Genomic DNA, 19,907 nt, shown 5'->3' on the forward strand with positions numbered 1-19,907 from the left:
TAATGGCTGGAAATCCTTACCTGGTGGCATCAATTCTCTCTGTGAAGCGGTCAGCCAGTCATCTCAAGTGAAGGGGAAGTACAGAAGAGTGGTCGAAGGCTTATAAAAGATAGATGTTTAAGGAAAGACTTGTAAAGAGTGGGAGAACAGAGCACATTAGGAGACCAGCAGGCCCAGCTGAGGTCAGCTGAGGTCAGCAAATAGACAGCAGCACCCATCTGTGTGTGATGTGGGTTTTCCCTCCAATATCACTGAGCAGGTTAAGCGCAGGCCCAGAGGAAACTTATAGTTGGATTCATTCGAGCCTAGAATTTTCCAACAGGTTACTGCAGACGGATAATGGAGGGAGCGGCCTGAGAAAGGTGGTACAAGAGTAAGTAGAGTCGGGGGTGTCCCTAGGATGTGCAGGGCTCCAGGCAAATATTTTTTGTGGGTCCCTAAAAGCAATTGAGTGAAAACATCTATGACAAAATTCACGGTCCTATGTGAGGTGTTGGAATTTGTCTCTGAGGATTTAACACAATAGGGAGAGGAGGGACTTCGCTATCTGTTTACTGCCCCGGTCAGTTGCATGCGAAGGGTCAAGTGAGATTCAGGCCCCATGACTTCCTGTTCAGGTCCAGGAACCGTCTCTTCATGTTCTTTGTTGCCCAGCACACCTGGAATGGAAAATTTCGTATCTCCCACAGAGAAGGTAAGTATTGATACTGTTACTCACAGGCCATGGCTCTTTGGAACCTGCTGGTATTGGAACAATCTAGATCTTGTTGGCTGGTACCATTAACCTCCTTGATGCCACTAACTTAATGCTGGCTACGTCATTGTTGGTGAGGCTGTCATTATCCACTGGGCTCAAGCCATAGACACCAGGTTCCAGTTGACTCTCAGGCCTTGTTGCGATGCTCTGCTGGTGATGACCACAAGTGTAGGCCCTCTGCAGAGTATGCATAAAAAGGTGAAGGATAAGTTGTTTTCTTGTCACAGCCAATTTACTGATTGGCATTTTACAGCCTAAATGTAGAACAGCACATCTTCCGACCAGGTCTTCCCTTGAGTGCTCCAGGATGTAATCCCTGCCTTCCTAGAATAGGATCTTTCTCCATGTTGGCTGCACCCCTGCATTCCACACAATGCCACCAGAAGGGAGGACAGGCAAGGCCCCAGCGGCAAGGCTTGAAAAGAAAGAGTGGTCCCGTCATGTAGGAGAAGTGTGTCCCTCTTCTGGCAGGGCATGGCCTTGCTTGCCGGGGACTGCGAACAGTCCTGGATGGAGTCCTGGGGCACATGGGTCTAAGCTGGGGAAGGTGGGAGGTGAAGACCGCAGGAGGGCACCAACGGATAAGGAAACTGAAGTGCCACTGGTTGGAAGTACGGAGACAGCTGGCCCACTGATAGACTGGGAAGAAATGGGTCAGCCAGCTGGAAGCGGAAGAGGTCAGGTCGTCGGCCCTATGAATCTGGTTGCGAAGGTGAAGCGGATGGGTGTCCCAGCGTCAGTACGGCTGTGACTAGGTGGAGGAGGACCGGCGGTAAGGAGGTCAGGGAGCCGAGGCCTGGGCGCTGGACGGATCCTTCTCACAGATGCCATGGTCGTTCGGGATGCTGGCAGTGTTGGGATGCAGAGGAGGACTGCTCGAGAGGGGCCGGAGCTGTGAGCGTGGGAGCGTTGGCCCTGCGGGGGACAGCAGGGCTTCCAAGCTCCAGGTTAGCGGTCCTGAAGAGGAACGCACATCTTCCACCCACTCATTTAACAAGCACCTATAAAGTGCCTAAGGTGGAATGCAGGAACAAACACTGTCATTTCTCCCCCATTCGATTTTGTACTTGTTAAGTACAGGGAGCCAATGAAATGTTTGTTGAGTGACTAAGTAAATATCAGGCACAATTTGAAAAAATGAGTAAGATGCAAGCTCCTCTCAGGTTATTAGGGGAGAAAAAAGACAATGGCTCATATTTAGTCAAGCCTTGGCACGAGCATAAGCAGAGTGTGTTCCCCTACATTATGGCTTTGGGGCCTCCTGATCATTCTGCCCTGAAGACAGGGAAGGGGTTATTATCTCAATTTTGCCCAGGTGACAATGGGCCCCCTCCCTGCTCCAACTCTTTTCTTCCTGCGGGGGAGCTGGGGTGCGGGGCGTGCTCGGGTCCTGCCGGGCCGCGGCTTGTGTCTTACCCCCTTCGTGTGATCGTGAGTTCTCGCAGATGTAGATGTATCCTGGCTGTTGTACTGTATCCACTGGTCTCTCCTTTAGGAATAGTTGTATTTGCTGTATTTTCAGAAATATATATGTTTTTGGGAGGAGATTTCCATTGAATTACTCATGCCACCATCTTGGCTCCTCCTCCCCCTCCAAGCTTTTTGTGTTATCTGCTGGACAGCTAATTGGGGCAAACAAACCCCAAGGACCCCCATCTCATGATCTCCTTGGCCATGAGATATCCACCAGACCCAGCTGGAGGCAGCACCTACATGTGCTCACCTTGCAGGGAACCCCTCTCTAGGAGGCAGGTCATGATTGGGTCCTAGGGAATGTCACCCAGAGCAGCCAGATTTCTCCCTTTACTCTCCTCCAATGGCTCCCTGCAGGAGCTAAGAGCCTTCTCACTTTCCTTTATTCTATAACTCTTTGTCCCTTTTTTTTTTTGAAAGGGCATCTCTCATATTTATTGATCAAATGGTTGTTAACAACAATAAAATTCTGTATAGGGGACCCAATGCACAATCATTAATCAACCCCAAGCCTAATTCTCAACAGTCTCCAATCTTCTAAAGCATAACAAACAAGTTCTTACATGGTGAACAAGGTCTTACATAGTGAATAAGTTCTTACACGGTGAACAGTGCAAGGGCAGTCATATCACAGAAACTTTCTGTTTTGATCATGCATCATGAACTATAAACAATCAAGTCAGATATGATTATTCGTCTGATTTTTATACTTTATTTATATGTGAATCCCACATTTCTCCCTTATTATTATTATTATTATTTTAAATAAAATGCTGAAGTGGCAGGTAGATGCAAGATAAAGGTAGAAAACATAATTTAGTGTTGTAAGAGGGCAAATGTAGATGATCAGGTCTGTGCCTATAGACTAAGTATTAATCCAAGCTAGACAAGGGCAACAAAACATCCATGGATGCAGAAGATTTCTCTCAAAACAGGGGGGGTGAGGTTCTAGGCCTCCCCTCTGTTGCTCCCCAATTTCTCTCCTGATGGCCCCCCTGCGACTGTGCCTGTCTTAGGTTGTTCCTCCCTTGAGGAATCTTACCCGTCTCTGGCTAACCAGTCATCTTCCGGGGCCATACAGGGAAATGTAAAGTTGGTAAGTGAGAGAGAAGCAATATTGTTTGAAAAGGTTAGCTTTTTACTTCTTTGTAGATTTATGCCCTGTGGCTTCTTTGCCCAGCATTTGTCTTGAGGTATCTTTACCACTTGGAAGAATTATGATACTCGGTAATTTTCGATATGAGGCACTAATTCTACTAAAGTGTTGTAATTTGGAAGGAAGAAGAAAAGCTATAGAAGTAGCAGACGGAAGAAAACATGGGAAGATTGATTATTTCTTTGACATATCTTCTTGTAGAGTAACTTAAGCGTGTATAGGTTTTAAACTACTAATTAAATCGCGCACATACGTTAACATAATAGGAATACAGCTACATAACAAAAGCAGACCTACAATTACCAGCCATATCCAGTGAAACCAAGAAAACCAGTTAGGTACCTTAGGCATTTGTGAAAACTTATCAATGATATGATGGATATTGTCTAACTGAATTTGAATAGTTTGAGAAAAATCAGACAGATTAAAACAACACATTCCTGGGAACTGTTCACATCCCATGTGTTCTTTTAACAGTAGATAGTCTATAGTTGCACGATTTTGGAGCACTGCAACTTGCACTTCTACTAATTCTTGGTTGAGTTCCAACAGTATAGATCCAGTCAAATTTGTTGTTTTACTGTATGCACAGGCCAGCTTAGATATTTCCTTCTTCATTCCAATGGCAAGTCCAGGAGACAAGTAGTGATTCTACAACTTTTTGCTATGCTGATGGACAGTGACTGTAATGGGGTTTGTGGGGGGGACTTGGGGTAGGGGAGAGCCTAGTAAACATAATGTTCTTCAAAAAAATAAAAATATATTAATTAATTATTTTTAAAAAAGATAGAAGTCTCTGTTGGGGAAGCATTGTGTATTTTCCTCAGTCCTTGTCCCCACCGCAACGAAGAATTGAAGGGCAGAGACACAGTAGTGAAGCAGAGTAAAAGTTTTATTTAAAGTTACTTAAAGAGAGAAAAAGTGCAGCAGGCAACCTCAGCGAGGAGAGGCGCCCTGAAAGTTTGGAGAGAGTTTAAGATTAAAAGGTTATGCCCTCAGAAAGTGTGGGCGACCTCAGAGAGAGGAGTGCCCCAAAAGGTTGGGGGTTCCCCCTTCTAAGGATTCTTTAGGAATGTGACTAAGGCCTGGGGGTGCAGACCTGTTAAGTGGCCTTTGAATACTTAGAATTAACTTAACACAAGGAACTTCCCGCTCTGCTGTCTCCCTGGGATATGGGAGTCTTGGTCTGGGAGCAGATCACACAGGCTGCCTGCCCAGCCCCCAAGGTGGACTCAGTTACTGTCTGTTTGCTAAGAGCTGGTTAAGAATCTTACTTCTTAACTTCCTGGGTATTAAAATATGATCTTTAAGATGGACTCCTTCCTGCCTTTTACTATGTTGTCTAAGGCTGGGCCTGCATGCTAAATCAGTTGCCTAGGTTACAAACTAGTTGATGAGGGCCCAAGGAGAAATAAAACAGCATAGAGGTAAAGTAAAAAAATAAGCTGGGCCTGCATGATTAACGCTATAAAGACATGGGCTATGTGGAGGTACCCTCCTTAATCTGGGGGATATGCAAACATTCCAGGCCAAGTTGCTCCTGGCTTTTTGAGCTTTAATTGATTAACTCTGAGTCTTTTTAGTGGACTTCCCTGGCCTTTTCCTTTCCATCCCGCTCATATCTATTTTCCTGCCTAACAGTCTCCCAATTAGTTTGAAGTGGTGTCTCCCATCTTGTGACTCAAGCTGTCATTCTCTTTCCTCTCTTTAAGGCAAACTTCCAATCCTACACCTTGTCTTCACTTGATCACACTGACAAGGTTCTTGCCAAAGTCTCCAATTATTGCTTAGTCCAAGAAACACTTTTTTGTCCTCATCTCACCGGCTTCCTAGTAGCAGTTGACAGTGACATTGTTTATCACAGTGTCCTTGATATCCCATTTCTCGCTGGGTTTCCCCCTCCTCCTTGATGCTCCTCCTCCCTGCCCGCTGTAAGTGCTGTTTATCCGCACGCTCCGGACTTGTATCAGGCAGGGACCACCTTCAGGGAAAGAAACTACTTTCCCAATTTTAAGCAGAAAAAAGATTAAAACAGGAAGGAGCGAAGCCACGCCTCTGGGAACCTGTGGAGAAGCCAGGCCAGCCTGGTGGGAGGGGGCTAAGCTTGGCCACGCCCCCTTTCCTGCCTGAAGCGCGCGTTCCTGGAGACACGGACAGCCAACCAGTGAAAAGGAGCGGCTCTGACATGGTGTGGGGGATCACGGGGTGAGCAGTGCAGCACAGAGAAGGCACATAGTGGATCTCTGGCAACTTGCTGCACTGATGGACAGTGACTGCAGTGGAGCATGGGTGGGGACTTGATAATATGGGTAAATGTAGTAACCACATTGTTTTTTCATGTGAAACCTTCATAAGAGTGTATAGCAACAATACCTTAATAAAAAAAAAAAGGAGTGGCTGTGAGTGGCTTGCGCTTCTTCCAATCATCTGTGGCTCTGGGGAGCAGGCCTGTGCCCAGGCCAATGGAGGCGCGAGGCGGAGATCGGGCGGGGGCAATGGTCACCTGATCTGCGGCTGCAGGGGTGGCCTAGGCAGTGGAGACCGAGGATATGATGGCGGCGACAGCAGTGGCTTGGGGACGCATGGGGACGCGGCGGGCCCCGGCATTCTGGCAGATGCAGTGGTTGCTGCTGTTCCTGGTGGCGGCGGCGGCGGCGGCGGTGGCGGAGCAGCAGGTGCCGCTTGTGCTGTGGTCGAGTGACCGGTGAGCGGGGCGGGCCGGGCCGGGTTGGGCTGCGCTACGCGCCGCGGCGGCTGAGGTGCCTTCTTCCCACCCAGGGTTGTCCTCGGCGAGGGGAGGCGAGGCCTAGAAGTGGACTGTCCCTTGGTTGACGGCCCGTAGCGAGTAGACCAGCTCAGAGCTCCGGGCCCCACGCATCAAGCTGGGAACCCATGGGTTTTGGACCTCAAGCTGTGTGCCCCCGCTTGACAGCACCTCTTCTGTCCCCTGACAGGGACTTGTGGGCTCCTGCGGCCGACACCCACGAGGGCCACATCACCAGCGACATGCAACTCTCCACCTACTTAGACCCCGCCCTGGAGTTGGGCCCCCGCAATGTGCTGCTGTTCCTGCAAGACAAGGTGCGACTGCCCCAGCCCTCTCTCCCTTGTTCAGCAGGCTTCCTCCCCCGACGACACTGAGGCCCATTCCCCCAGGGAAAATTTCAGTGACCTTGTCCCAATTGTAGGGAGGTGTGGCTTCTTTCTTGAAAGGTCTGTAAGAGAAGATTCACTGGGAATGGCCCGAAAATGGCATCGACTTGACAGGGTGAAGCAAGGGGTCAGAGTCTAGATGTCTACTGAGTACCAAGCGCTTACCTGATCTTCCCTGCCTGGTGGAGATTATAGACCCTGTTTACAGATGAGAAGTCTGACCCTCAAGGAGGGTAAGTGACTTGCCCAAGGTCACACAGCTAATGGGTGGCAGAATTGTGATTCTAATTATGATGATCATAGTAGAGATAACTAGAAAGTGATCAGTTATTGTGTGCTTCCTATGCACTGTGCTCAGTTGATGTCATTATCTCGGTTTTACTGCCAAGGAAACTAAGGGTTGTTGTGGTGCAATGATTGGCTGAAGTTCCATCGTTATGCACACTGATTAGTTCCAGACTGAGTCCTCAAGAACCTGTGTCCCCAAAGCAGGCATATAGACCATGAAAAGATTCTAGGGTAGTGTAGGATTGATGTTTGGGAGGTTATTGAGCCTCTGCTTGTCTCTACCTTGTTGGTAGCCCTCATGGATCATCCTCCTAGTGGTCTTGCTCCATTGCTCCGTGGGCAGGTGATGGTGGTCATGCTGGTCTGTAGTCCTTCCAGAAGGTGATAATTAATGAAGTCAGACTGCAACTCACTTATAGTTCTCCTCCTTACCAGACTTTGGATATCTGAAATAATCTACGAATGTCAGTTTTTGCATCTATAAAATAAAGACACCAACTACATCGGAGGGCTATGAGGAGCAATTCTTACAATCCATGTAAAACATCTAGCTCAGGTCACCTGCCTTATGGCATCCATCCATCCATTCATTCATTTGCCAAATATGGACTGCCTACTCTATACCATTAAGTATTGGGGATATAGCAGTGAACAGAATAACCCAAGCCACTACTCTGAGGAAGCTGACATTCTCCGGAGGCTCACAGGTAAATGCTAAATTGGTATGTGATATAATATCAGTGCTATAGTCTTTAAAGAAGGAAGCAGGCTAAGGGGACAGAGTGACTGGCAATGTTGTTTAAGATAAGAGTGATCAGGCAAGGACTCACTGAGGAGGTGCTGTGTGAGCACAGACCTAAATGGAGGGAGGGATGGAGCCAATGTGGCTCTGCAGGGAGGGGCATTCCTGGCAGAGGGAACAGCAGGTGCAAAGGCCCTGGGCAAGGAGTGCTCTTGGTGAGCCCACAGAAGAGCTGCTGTGGCTAGCATGTAGTGAGTGGCAGAAAGGGGTAGGAGATGGTCAGCAAGTACCCAGGAAAGGAGGGAGAAGAAGGTGGGTTGCAGTTCTAAATGTGGCAGGAAACCTTGGGTGATTTTGAGCAGGGTGTGCCATGAGGACACAGTAACGGTTCCTGGGCTTTTGGAATGAGAGCCCAGGCAGCCCAGCAGGGTCAGGATTCCTGCCCAGAAGGGAGAGGAAGCAGGGCAAGTGTGTATATAAACAGTGAACTAGGGAATCTGATGAAGATTGTCCCTGGGCCTAACTGGGTGAAACCAGAAGAAGCTGGGATTTGAGGAAGAAGGGCAGGAGTTGAAGGTTGGCTCTGGGTTGCAGAGGAAAAGGGGTTCGGATCAGAGTGACTGGTTCAGAGAGCTCAGAAGACTTTAGTGCTCTCTCCTTCATGTTCTGAGACCTTAACCGTGCTCTCCTCTTCCACCAAAACCCACAGTGAGGGGGACTTTTCAGCCTCCTTTGAAAAGGACCTGTCCAATGGACATAGGAGGCTCTAGCATGGGTAACTGGTATGCAGGCTCTCCTTTGCTCTGACTTCCCCTCTGTAAATGCCTGGCTGTCCCCCAGCCCCCACTCCCCAGCTTCCCTCTTCTCCAGTTCCTCTTATCTGCAGGCAGGCAGCTGACTCTTACTCCTGAGGCTACCGCAAGTCAGCTTTCCTCCCAGCCCCATGACCACCTTCCATGTTTTCTCACCCTGCCAGGAGGGTGCTTAAAAAAGAATGAGAACCTTCTTTCCCCTTATCCCCCACTCCCAAACCCATCCTTGCTTACTCTTTTGGCCAGACCAAATCTGACTCTGAATGAGATTTTGCTGGCCCTGCAAATGCACAGGGAAGGCAACTGCCCCCTGCCTTGGCCCAACCCTCTGAGGCCATCTTTTTTGCTTCCCTACTAGCTGAGCATTGAGGACTTCACAGCATATGGTGGTGTGTTTGGAAACAAGCAGGACAGTGCCTTTTCTAACCTGGAGGTAAGAGTCCTCTCCCAGGCTAAGGACCATGGGCACTATCCTGTGCCCCCTTCCCCAGCACAATAAGAACTGTCCCCTTATCAACTAGAGACACTGGCTTTGTGGGTAGAAAAGCCTGACTGTCTCGGGCTAAGGGTGTGGGGTGTTTTCTTTCTGACCCAGGAGACCTCTATGTGGGTGTTGGTGTGGCTTGCCAAAGAGGGCTGCCAGAGAGGTTTGGGGTGGTGGCCCAGGCACACTGGTCTCTTGCTAACTCATCCTCCCACTTCTCCCCTATCCCCAGAATGCCCTGGACCTGGCCCCCTCATCTCTGGTGCTTCCCGCTGTTGACTGGTACGCGGTCAGCACTCTGACCACTTACCTACAGGAGAAGCTTGGGGCCAGCCCCCTGCATGTGGACTTGGCCACACTGCGGGAGCTGAAGCTCAATGCCAGCCTCCCGGCCTTGCTGCTCATCCACCTGCCCTACACAGTCAGGTATGGCCCAGCCCCTGCCCTCAGGGCCCAGAGAGCTGTGAGTCTCTGGTAGCACAACTCCGCCAAAGACGATAGTCCTCCCATTCAGCACCTTGAAGTCTTTCCAGAAGGTGCCCCATATGGCTAGAAGAGGCACAAAGAGCCTTTGGCTAGGCTGTGACTCCGGAGTCAGTGCCCAACACTGAGCTAGGCCTGTCGAGCTTCCAGAGATGAGGAGCTGGGACTGTGAAACTGGGGGAGAAAGGGGCAGGCCCATAAGGTGAGCACAGGTGTGGAGGGGCAGTGAGTGAGCACAGTGCCTGAGACCCAGCTGGGCTGTGCCGGGTGAACGGGGCTGTGAGGAAGGGTGCTGGCCCAGAGCAGAGGACACACCGGAGGGGCACAGCTGGTTACATCGTGGGGGCTCTAATGCTCTGACTCTTCTGTAGCTCAGGTCTCATGGCGCCAAGAGAAGTCCTCACAGGCAATGGTGAGTGGGGTCAGCCCTTGGCTGCGGGGGGCCGGACCACAGCTCCTCATACCCACATTCCCAGGGTGGCCTCCCTGCTTCTTGGAGCACCAGGCAGCTGATCAGGGAAATGTTGGCCCCCAAGCCTCACTCACCTCCAGCTGGGCCCTGCCTGGCAGAGGTGTTGGGATATCTAGGGGCTCCTTGTGCAGAAACCTACGAATAGAGTTTAAGGTTTAACAGACCAGAAGTATTTCAAAAAACAGTTCTGAGGATTTGTTGTTTTTGCTATAAAAGTCATTCCCCATGGAAAGGTCATTGAAAGCCTTCCATGGGTGGATTTGGAATTTTTTGTATCTATGGGCCTTTGCTTGTCCCACATGGGGCTTGGCTTAGGGAGTTGACTACTGAGGCCACAGGTGTCCTGTGGGAGGCTGGGCATGAGTGGGGTGAGAAGTAGCTGCTATTAGGGGTCTTCACTGGAACAGAGAACACTAGTGAAGGTTGATGGGAGCTGGCCCTGGGAGGGTCTCTGTCCCATCACAGAAGAGGTGCCAGTTGCTAGGGGTGGGGAAGCTTTACAGGGAAGACATCTGGTGGGCCCCACTTTAATGAGGGGATCCCACTGAGTGTCCGCAAGAGAGGGCACCAATGTGACATGTGGAAGGGTACAGCCTCACCTCTGCCAGCTTCTGCCAGGCCGTGGGGAGTGTTGCTGTAAGCGGCTGCCTACGACCTGGTTCTCCACTCTCCCTGTTGCTCCTCAGATGAGGTCATAGGACAGGTGCTGAGTACGCTCAAGTCCGAAGATGTCCCGTACACAGCAGCCCTCACAGCTGTCCACCCTTCCAGGGTACGTGCCCTTCTGCTGGGGCTCTGGGAGGTGTGAGCAGAGGCTGCATGGCTTCTCCCCTGGGCTGATGAGGATGAGCTTTTGTGAACTCCTGTTTTGTCCTCCTAGGCAGTAGCTTTCCATCTTGCCCTGTCAGCCTTAAACGCTGCTATACTTGGATAGTAAGTCCCCACATCCCTAAACTGGAAAAACTAGGACAATCACAAAGGCTTGGGGACAGCTGGAGAAAGCTTCCTGGAGGAAGGACCTCAATAGGGCCGGTGGGACTGCAGATGCTGGAAAGGGTACCGCATGGGGAGAGCAAGGGCAGACCACTTGGTTTTGGGGCCTGCTCCAAGGGCCATTGAGAGAAGGCTTATGGGCTGTTTCTGCAGGTGGCCCGTGATGTAGCCATGGTGGCTGGGGGACTAGGGCGCCAGCTGCTGCAAAAACCCCCAGCATCGTCTGTGATCCATCCCCCTGTGAGTTACAATGACACCGCCCCCCGAATCCTGTTCTGGGCCCAAAACTTCTCGGTGTCATACAAGGACCGTTGGGAGGACCTGACCTCCCTCACCTTTGGGGTCAAGGAGCTCAACCTGACGGGCTCCTTCTGGAATGACTCTGTTGCTAGGTGAGGGTAAAGTGCCTACCACTACAGGTGTGTGTGTGTGTGCAGGGGGTATTCACCCTGGGAATACAGGTGGTAATCCTGGGGTGGTAGATGGCTCTTAGAATGGGGGTTACTCAGAGTTCTGCCTCCCCTGCCCTCTAGTCTTTGGCCCAATCACCTGGGAACCTGATGCGTCCTCTCTGAGCAGCCTCAAGGCAATTGCATGAGGGTGTATACCATTTCTGAGCCAGTTCTGGGGCTCCTGTATCTACCCTCCCTGTGTGGCAAGAGAAAGTACCCTAACCCCCAGAGCCTAGCCTGGGCACCTCAGCAATCCCAAGGGCAGTTGAAAAAGAGGGGTAGTGGGCTCCAGGGAGCCAGAGGAAGGAACCCTCAGTTGGAGGTAGGGGACTTGCATGCTGGTTCCTAACCTACAGTGTGACTGGACCTCAGTTTTCCCATCTGTTAAGTGGGGGGGCTGCCTCTTCACATGGCTGTGAGGATTTGGGGGCAGCTTAGATAGGAGTAGACATGAAGAAGTTGCTCTAAGATGCCACTCAAGACTCTCTCAGAGCCTGGCAACTCACCTCTTATTCTGGCCCTGCAGGCTCGTACTGACCTATGAACAACTGTTTGGTACCACGGTGACATTCAAGTGAGTCTAAGAGGTGGTTGAGGTGTGGATGGGCTGGCAGGCCTCTCGCCTTCTCAGCTACCTGACACCCCCGTGGCCTCCCGTAGGTTCATTCTGGCTAATCGCTTCTACCCAGTGTCTGCCCGGCACTGGTTTACCATGGAGCACCTTGAAATCCACAGCAATGGCTCCGTCTCCTACTTCAATGCTTCCCAGGTCACAGGGCCCAGCATCTACTCCTTCCACTGCGAGTATGTCAGCACTCTTACTGAGAATGGCAACCTCCTTGTGCCCCAGGCACAGCCCTCTCTCTGGCAGATGTCTCTTCAGGACTTCCAGGTAGGGGGCAGGGAGGGGCCCAGCCTTGGGGTGGGGAGCCCAGGCTGGAGGTCGCAGGGTACCTGTGCAACTGAAGAGTTGCAGCATTGGGCTCGGGCTCAGGAATGTAATTGAGTCTTGCACCCATGGTGCTCCCATCCCACAAAATTTGGACTATCCATTAACTTGGGAACCCCAGCCCTCACTGGGCCTCTTTCTGTGTGGGGCCATGTGGTCCTTTCTGTCCCCAGATCCAGGCCTTCAACGTGACGGGCGAGCAGTTCTCCTATGCTAGTGACTGTGCTGGCTTCTTCTCCCCGGGCATCTGGATGGGGCTGCTCACCTCCCTGTTCATGCTCTTCATCTTCACCTACGGCTTGCACATGATCCTCAGCCTTAAGACCATGGACCGCTTTGACGACCACAAGGGCTCCACCATCTCTTTGACCCAGATTGTGTGACCCTGCGCCCTGGGGCAGGCGGGTGTGTGGTGTCCAGGTTGTCACTTTCCCACCTGGAGGCATGCTGGACTGAAGGGCTTCCTCTCTTTCTTCCATAGCATGAACCCCTGTCTCCCCTCAATTTGTCTTGCTCCCTGTTCAACTCGCTAATGGTCTTCCCTAGGGCTGCCCACCCTCCCATTTCTACCCATGAGGTGTATGTATTCTGCATAGACAAATCTCCCAGCCTGTCATTGTGAGGGGAAGGGGACATGAGTTCTAGGGCCCCCTCCTCCCCCTTTCTCCTTACTCTTATCTCTCCACCGTTATTTACCCCGAGCTGTTTATAGTGCTTTTGTGTAGGCAGTGTCCCTTTCCCAGGTTTTATGGGGTTCACTGCAGCAGCCAGGAGCTGGAGGTTCCCTGAGCTTGGGTGTGTGTGGAAGTACTATTTAACTGTCCAGCTTGGCTGGCATTATTGCAGTTTGGTGATGTTGTGCTAACAGTAAGCAGTATCCTGGGTTTTATTTCTGTGGCCTGACAAGGAAGGGACCTCCCAGGCAGGTGGGCTGGGTGTGGCCACTACATTTCTGGCATGTTCCGGCCAGGAATGCCTGGGATAATTGGTGGTTTCCTCCTTAATAAAATAAAGACGGGTCGCCATGCCTGCGCCTCTATTCACTCTTTTCTGCGGTGGGCATGAGGGATGCGCTTCACTCAGGGCTGCGGCAGGAGGCGTCCGGATGTAGCTGCAGCTGAGCCAGGCCAAAGGAGGCGGGGAGGCCTCGGAGGGGTCCTGCGGCCCACCTCTCCGGGAACCGGGCGAGGCCAGGAGGATCTTCAGCAAGCTGGATCCTTAGTCGGCCAGGGCAGGGAGGCGGACGAAGGGCGGGAGCGGTCAGCGTCCAGCGGGGGACAGCTGTGACAATGGCTGTCCTCGCGTCCCCAGGGGACGCCCCCGGCTGCCGCAGCGGCGCGCGCCCAGCCTCTCGGCGGGCGGGGAGGAGCTCTCGAGCTCCCGCGCATTGATCCCTCGGAGGCCGCCGCACAGGCCTCCGGCCCGCTCCGCCCAGCTCCCCTCAGGGCCCTCGGGGGGCGGCGCCGCCCACAGAGCCGTGGTGGTGTTGGGGCCCGAGCCCCGGCCGCCGTTCTGGGAGGCAGTGGCTGCGGCGGGACGCGGGGAGGAGCCGGGACTCTTTGACGCGGCGGAAGGGTCACGCGGAGTTCGACCGCCGCCATCTTTGGTCCAGTGCTGCGGCAGCGGCTGCTGTGGTGAAGGAAGAGGAGGAGCCGACGGGCGCTGGCACTGAGGCGAGACGATGGACGAGGAGTACGATGTGATCGTGCTGGGAACCGGCCTCACTGTAAGTGCGGCCTTCGGCGCCTGGGGCCCCGCATCGCCCCCTGCTTCCCGTGGTGCTGCAGGCCCCGGCCGCCCGCGCCATCCTCCCCTCACTGCCATCCGCCGCGCTGCCGCCCCCGGCGCTGTGGTCCCCGAAAGGGCAGCCCCGTGTCCCTCCCTCCCCGCCACGTCGCTTCTCCCCACCGCCGTGGGCTCGTCTCCAAGAAGGTGCCCCTTTCCTGGCTGCCCCGTCGATTTCCTGGTCCCTATGCCCAGCTCCCCCCGTCTTCCCCATCCCGGCTTGCTGGGCCAGAAAACGCACCCTCGTTCGGCCCGATTTCCCCGGCCCCGCCCTATCTCCTCCCATCTTGCGCTAATCTTGATGGGGTTGAAGTACAAGGATCTCTGGTTTGGGGTGCTCACCAGGGTGGGCCTTCATCCTGCCTCCCCGGCTTCTTATGGGGCCGGAGACCCAGGGAATGTTCCAGAAGGAGCAGCAGCAGGGGGTAGGGGGGCATTGACCGCATTCCTGCTGCCTCACCCCAGTTTCCCATGGAGATCTCTGCGGTCTTTGTCCTTGGGCTGCTGACAGTGACTGGTTGAGGGTGTTTATCTTCTCCCTTCTCCCAAGCCCTGTTGGACCGCTCTCCTGAGAGACTCATCTCCCTTAGTCCAGGGGGTGTGGAGGGGACGCCCCTCCCGTGGCTGGCGCAAGTTCAGGGTTAGGGGCCCTTGCCCTTTGAAGAAAGAGCATCCCAGATTGGGGCTTGCGATTTCAGGACCATGCTCCGCTTTTCTTCACTTCTCTTTCGGTGCCCTTCGCTGTCCAGCTGGATCTCCTCTGTGGCTCATTGTGTCTTCTCTGCATTTTAGCGCGGCTCAACGTGGCTAGATGACTTTCTTGGCTAATGTTAGTTGCCGGAAGACCGTCCACGTGTCTGCTGGTCACTCTCTCAATTCTGCCTTTATTTTTCTGCCTTTATTATTATCTTTGCCTATGACAGTGCCATAGGCAAAATGGTCAAATAAAGCCATCACCCCCCGTTTTAGGTGAGCCAGCCAGCTGGGGTGGAGAGAGCTGTCCACCTGGGCAGCAGCATCCAAGTTTTGCTTTTCTCTCAGGTTTGGGGTGGGGAACAAATCAGCGCTGCTGGTGGGAATGTGGGCAGTGGGAGTACTGCAGATGTTGTCCCCTTTTCCAGGAGTGTATCCTGTCAGGCATCATGTCCGTGAATGGGAAGAAAGTGCTGCACATGGACCGGAACCCCTACTATGGGGGTGAGAGCTCTTCTATCACACCCCTAGAGGAGGTGAGGTCACCTGGACCCAGGCCCATCCTTCATTAGCCTCTTGCATAGGGTGCCAGAGCAGCTCCCCAGACTCTGGGCAGTGGGGCAGGGGAGGGGAGGGGTGGTCCTTTAGGTACTTCTCTTTCTCTTCCTCCTGCTTACAGCTGTATAAACGGTTTCAATTGCTGGATGGGCCCTCTGAGGCAATGGGCCGGGGCCGAGACTGGAACGTGGACCTGATCCCCAAATTCCTCATGGCCAATGGTGAGAGAGACAAATGAGGTGTTGTGGGGGGTGATTAGGACAACCAGAGGAGGGTTAGGCTCCAGAGAAAGGGCAGCTAGTCCCACTAGAGCATCTGCAGGGATCCATGCTGATTGCTGATGTTGCTTTCCTCCCACCGCCCCACAGGGCAGTTGGTAAAGATGCTGCTGTATACAGAGGTGACACGCTATCTGGACTTCAAGGTGGTGGAGGGCAGCTTTGTCTACAAAGGGGGCAAGATCTACAAAGTACCATCCACTGAGACTGAAGCGTTGGCTTCCAGTGAGTGTGGGTCCCCTGAGCCAGAGAATCATGGGCACAAGGAGCAGCCATTCCCGGCAGGGCACCCCTTGCCCAAGGTCATATCTCTGTTGAACACCAGAAACCCTTTGCTCTGTCTTATAATTGCCCCAGGCCCCTTACCTTGGTTATCAGGAGCAAAGTCAACACACAGAAGGGCTGTGCAGTGGGGGAAACTCTGAAAAACTTAATTAAGCCTTTGACAGGGGCTCCATCTGACTGATGAAATATCCCCAAGTGTCAGTAGCCTGGAGGGTCCTGAGAGCCTGTCCAGCCCAATCCCCTCTTTGTACAGATGGGAAAACAGACCAAGAAGGGCGGAAGGATTTATCTAAGGTCACATGGTGGGCAGCAACAAAACTCAGCTGGGAGCTAGGGCACCTGCTTTCTTGGTCTACCTAGTGGGAAGGAGAGGTGTGTTCTGTGGTGAGAAGGCTCTCTTCACATTGCCTCCGCAGATCTGATGGGCATGTTTGAGAAACGGCGCTTCCGCAAGTTCCTGGTGTTTGTGGCGAACTTTGATGAGAATGACCCCAAGACATTTGAAGGTGTTGACCCCCAGAACACCAGCATGCGCGATGTCTACCGGAAGTTTGACCTGGGCCAGGACGTCATTGACTTCACCGGCCATGCCCTGGCACTCTACCGCACCGATGAGTGAGGGAACGCTGGCATGGCAGACCACCCCTCTCCTGGCCTGTACCCTGCCCTCCCCACTCCTGTCTGCTGCTCCCTTGGCCCACTCTGCACTCTCTTGTACTCAGCCACATGCTAACCTGTCACCTTTTCTGTCCCTTTTCTGCATTTGACCCATAATCTTCCCCAGGTCCCCAGGTCATTGAGGGTGGTGAAGGCTGGCCTGGTGCTTGGGAGGGCGTGGGCTGGGGGTGCTGCTGTTGGAGCCTCTTCTGACTTCATCCCCCCTCAGCTACCTGGACCAGCCCTGTCTTGAGACCATCAATCGCATCAAGTTGTATAGCGAGTCCCTGGCCCGGTATGGCAAGAGCCCATATTTATACCCGCTCTACGGCCTTGGCGAGCTGCCCCAGGGCTTTGCAAGGTGAGGGCACGGCTTCTTTCAGTTCACAGTCCCAAGTAGAAGAACTAATGGAAACAGCCCTTTGTGCATTCCGTTGTGCTCTTAATTTAATGTACACCGTTCTTGAGTGACGGGTTCTGCAACAGTGCGTTGAAGGGCAGAGGTGAAGAGCTAGGCCTCCGCAAATGGGGTTGCTTGGTTCCTGGCCTGAGTTGGGCAGTGCTAGCACTGGGCCCAGTGCCATGGAACCTCAAGTCAGAGCTGCTCCAGAGCCCTGTGTCTGTCCTCCAGGCAATTTCTGTGAGGAGCTATTCCCTCACCCTAACCCATTGTAGAGTATTCTGGGTGGAAGCTCCAGAGAGGAGGGAGCCTGAATTCAGTCCTGAGTTTGTGGGAGTGACAGCTGGGAAGAACCGCTGGCTCTCCTGAGCTCTGCCTGCTTGGAGTAGCCACCTCTGCACGCCAGTGCTGGTGGGGGGAAGGTGCAGTGGCTCCAGTCTCTGTTTCTCCTGGGAGGGGGAATTCACCATGATTGTCCCCACCACAGATTGAGTGCTATCTATGGGGGGACGTATATGCTGAACAAACCTGTGGACGACATCATCATGGAGAATGGCAAGGTGGTGGGTGTGAAGTCTGAGGGAGAGGTAAGCCTTCCCCGCAGTGCATTCACTATGTTCTGGGTGGGGTTTGGCTCCCTCCTTAGAGGCTCTTTTCCAAGTGATCTTGCCTTTCCTGAGTCTGCTGTTACTCAGCTCTAAGGGCCTTGGCCTAGGGACTGGGGCTCCAGAAGAAATCTGTCATAGTCACTCCTCTTGGCGAGAGGTATCTTTCAAAGCCCATGTGCTGTGTCGGGTCCAGGGAGTGTTCCTGATCACAGTGTCTTAGCAGAGGGGGTCACCCAGCCCTGGATATTATGGCCCATTTCTCTGAGGTACAGAATGGAGCTCTATGCTATAGAAGGGGCAGTGGAGGGCCCTGTCTGCTGGAGCTGCCAGTGCTGGCTGTGGACCCATCTCCATGTTCACCTGGGGGAGCAATGGGGTCAGGAAAAGGTCTTCTGGTTGCTTTCACAGGTGGCCCGCTGCAAGCAGCTGATCTGTGACCCCAGCTACATTCCAGACCGTGTTCGGAAGGCCGGCCAGGTTATCCGCATCATCTGTATCCTCAGCCACCCCATCAAGAACACTAACGATGCCAACTCCTGCCAGATCATCATCCCCCAGAACCAGGTCAACAGGAAGTCAGGTAGGCTGAGCCCCTCGTGATTTCCTCCAGTGGGGTTCTAGTGATTGGGTAAGCTTAGACTTGTTCTCTATGTGGGTGATAGCTTGGATGCTGCCCACTGTGTTTAGCTTGGGAGGGGTGGCAGACCCAAATTGAGCCCAACCCCCAGGAGTCTTGCATGAGCCTGTGTTGACGGAGTGCTTCTTTTGGGCAGACATCTACGTATGCATGATTTCCTATGCACACAATGTGGCTGCGCAGGGCAAGTACATAGCCATCGCCAGTACCACAGTGGAGACTGGGGAGCCTGAAAAGGAGATTGAGCCAGCCCTGGAGCTGCTGGAGCCCATTGACCAGAAGTGAGGGACTGGGGTCCAGGGCTGAGGCTACCGGGGAGGAAGGGAGCCAAGTTGCTGGGGGTTGGGGACCAGGGAGGGCAGGGCTGGTTGTAAGGCCTACCCACCCCTACACCTTCTCAGGTTTGTAGCCATCAGTGACTTGTATGAGCCCATCGACGATGGTTCTGAGAGCCAGGTAAGCAGCCTGTCCTGGCCCTGGCTCCTGACTGCCCACCCAGAGTCCCTGCCTAACTCACCTTGGGCCCTGGGCTCTGGCTGTTTTCAGGTGTTCTGCTCCTGCTCCTATGATGCTACTACACACTTCGAGACAACCTGCAATGACATTAAAGACATCTACAAGCGCATGGCAGGCTCTGCCTTTGACTTTGAGAACATGAAGCGCAAACAGAACGATGTCTTTGGAGAAGCTGACCAGTGATTGCCGACCCCCCCCGTCCCCCCCTTGGCACCCTCTTCCTTCACCTGAGTCTTTTCTCCTGGAGGCTGGGGAGATGGGTGTGGCTGGGCACCCCTGTTTCCAGCATCCTTTGCTTCCCTCACCACATTCCTGTTTCCCACCTCATTGACTGACTGACCAAATCCTTAACCTTAGTGGTTTGGGAGACAGGGGTTTGGATAGCATACTCTTTCTTGGCCCACCCTTATCCTCGAAGAGGGTTCCTCTTGTGTGTGTCTCCCCCCTCACCTCTAATTCTTCTGCTCTCTTTGGGAAGAACGGGGAGGAAAAGCTCACTTCTGCCCCCACCACTCTTAACCCCACTGTAGTGGCCTTTGGAGATGCCCCCGCCTCCCCCCACCAACTCTCTTGTGTGTTGGAAAGAAGGGGCCCTCCCAGCACAAAGTTGCATTCCCCCCTTTCCCGTTAATTTATTCTAATTTATTAACTTTGGCCCACCCTGTCTGAGAAGGAAGTCCTGTTCCCCTCAACCTGTAGCCTTCTGGTATGGCCTGGGAGGGGAGAGGGCTTGGGTATGGCCCCGTTAGAGGATGGTTTTGCTGTTCTTTTTTTGTGTGTGTGTCCTCTGGTAATTGCTGAGAGAAAAGAAACGTGAGCAAAGCAAAAGGAGGTGGGAAAATGGATCCAAACCCCTGTGCTCCACCCTTTCCCTAGCCTTTCCCTTTGTGGTGGGAAACCCTTATGCAAAGTGAATGTGTCCCCTTCCCCAACCTCTAGTGTATTTCACAGAAAAAAGCTCCCAATAAAACCGTGTTGAAACCTGAACTCATATCTTTAGCTTTATTTCCTAAAAGTTGGGCACTTGGTGGCCCTTGTGCTGAACAGAAAGGGCTTGTACAGAGGCAACAGATCACATTGGCTTCCCCAAGGCCACCCAGTGAGTGCTGGCACCAGGACTACAACCCTTGGGTGGGTCAGTGTGAGGGAAATAGGGCAAGAGAGGTCTGGCCTGGCCTGGGGGTTGAAGTGGGAAAGGAATGGGGGCAGGGTCCCTTCCTTCATGTCAAGGAAGGGAAGGTGGACAGGGCACCCAGGCCCAGGGTCATGGCCTAGG

At 53.1% G+C, this 19,907-nt stretch overlaps 2 protein-coding genes across 3 annotated transcripts; both read left to right on the plus strand.

Moving 5' to 3' along the window:
- Positions 1 to 5,886: 5,886 nt before the first annotated feature.
- On the plus strand, positions 5,887 to 13,241 carry ATP6AP1 (ATPase H+ transporting accessory protein 1). The gene is made up of 10 exons (XM_036923595.2): positions 5,887 to 6,090; positions 6,341 to 6,467; positions 8,740 to 8,814; positions 9,098 to 9,291; positions 9,720 to 9,760; positions 10,507 to 10,592; positions 10,967 to 11,205; positions 11,792 to 11,839; positions 11,926 to 12,157; positions 12,388 to 13,241. The coding sequence occupies exons 1-10, from the start codon at positions 5,936 to 5,938 to the stop codon at positions 12,595 to 12,597; spliced, it is 1,407 nt and encodes a 468-aa protein (XP_036779490.2). The 5' UTR covers positions 5,887 to 5,935; the 3' UTR covers positions 12,598 to 13,241.
- A 541-nt stretch (positions 13,242 to 13,782) lies between these two features.
- On the plus strand, positions 13,783 to 19,618 carry GDI1 (GDP dissociation inhibitor 1). Of its 2 annotated transcripts, XM_036923596.2 has the most exons (11): positions 13,783 to 13,940; positions 15,121 to 15,228; positions 15,372 to 15,471; positions 15,619 to 15,753; positions 16,230 to 16,428; positions 16,700 to 16,831; positions 17,358 to 17,457; positions 17,887 to 18,058; positions 18,252 to 18,396; positions 18,517 to 18,571; positions 18,662 to 19,618. In XM_036923596.2, exons 1-11 carry the CDS (start codon positions 13,896 to 13,898, stop codon positions 18,812 to 18,814), a joined length of 1,344 nt encoding a protein of 447 aa, XP_036779491.1. In that variant the 5' UTR covers positions 13,783 to 13,895; the 3' UTR covers positions 18,815 to 19,618. The 2 variants fall into 2 exon arrangements, with proteins under 2 accessions (XP_036779491.1, XP_036779492.1); XM_036923597.2 differs by lacking the exon at positions 15,121 to 15,228 and having other exon boundaries at positions 13,790 to 13,940.
- The last annotated feature ends 289 nt before the right edge of the window (positions 19,619 to 19,907 follow it).

This window comes from Manis pentadactyla, chromosome X, assembly GCF_030020395.1.
Source record: "Manis pentadactyla isolate mManPen7 chromosome X, mManPen7.hap1, whole genome shotgun sequence".
NCBI classification, from domain to species: Eukaryota; Metazoa; Chordata; class Mammalia; order Pholidota; family Manidae; genus Manis; species Manis pentadactyla.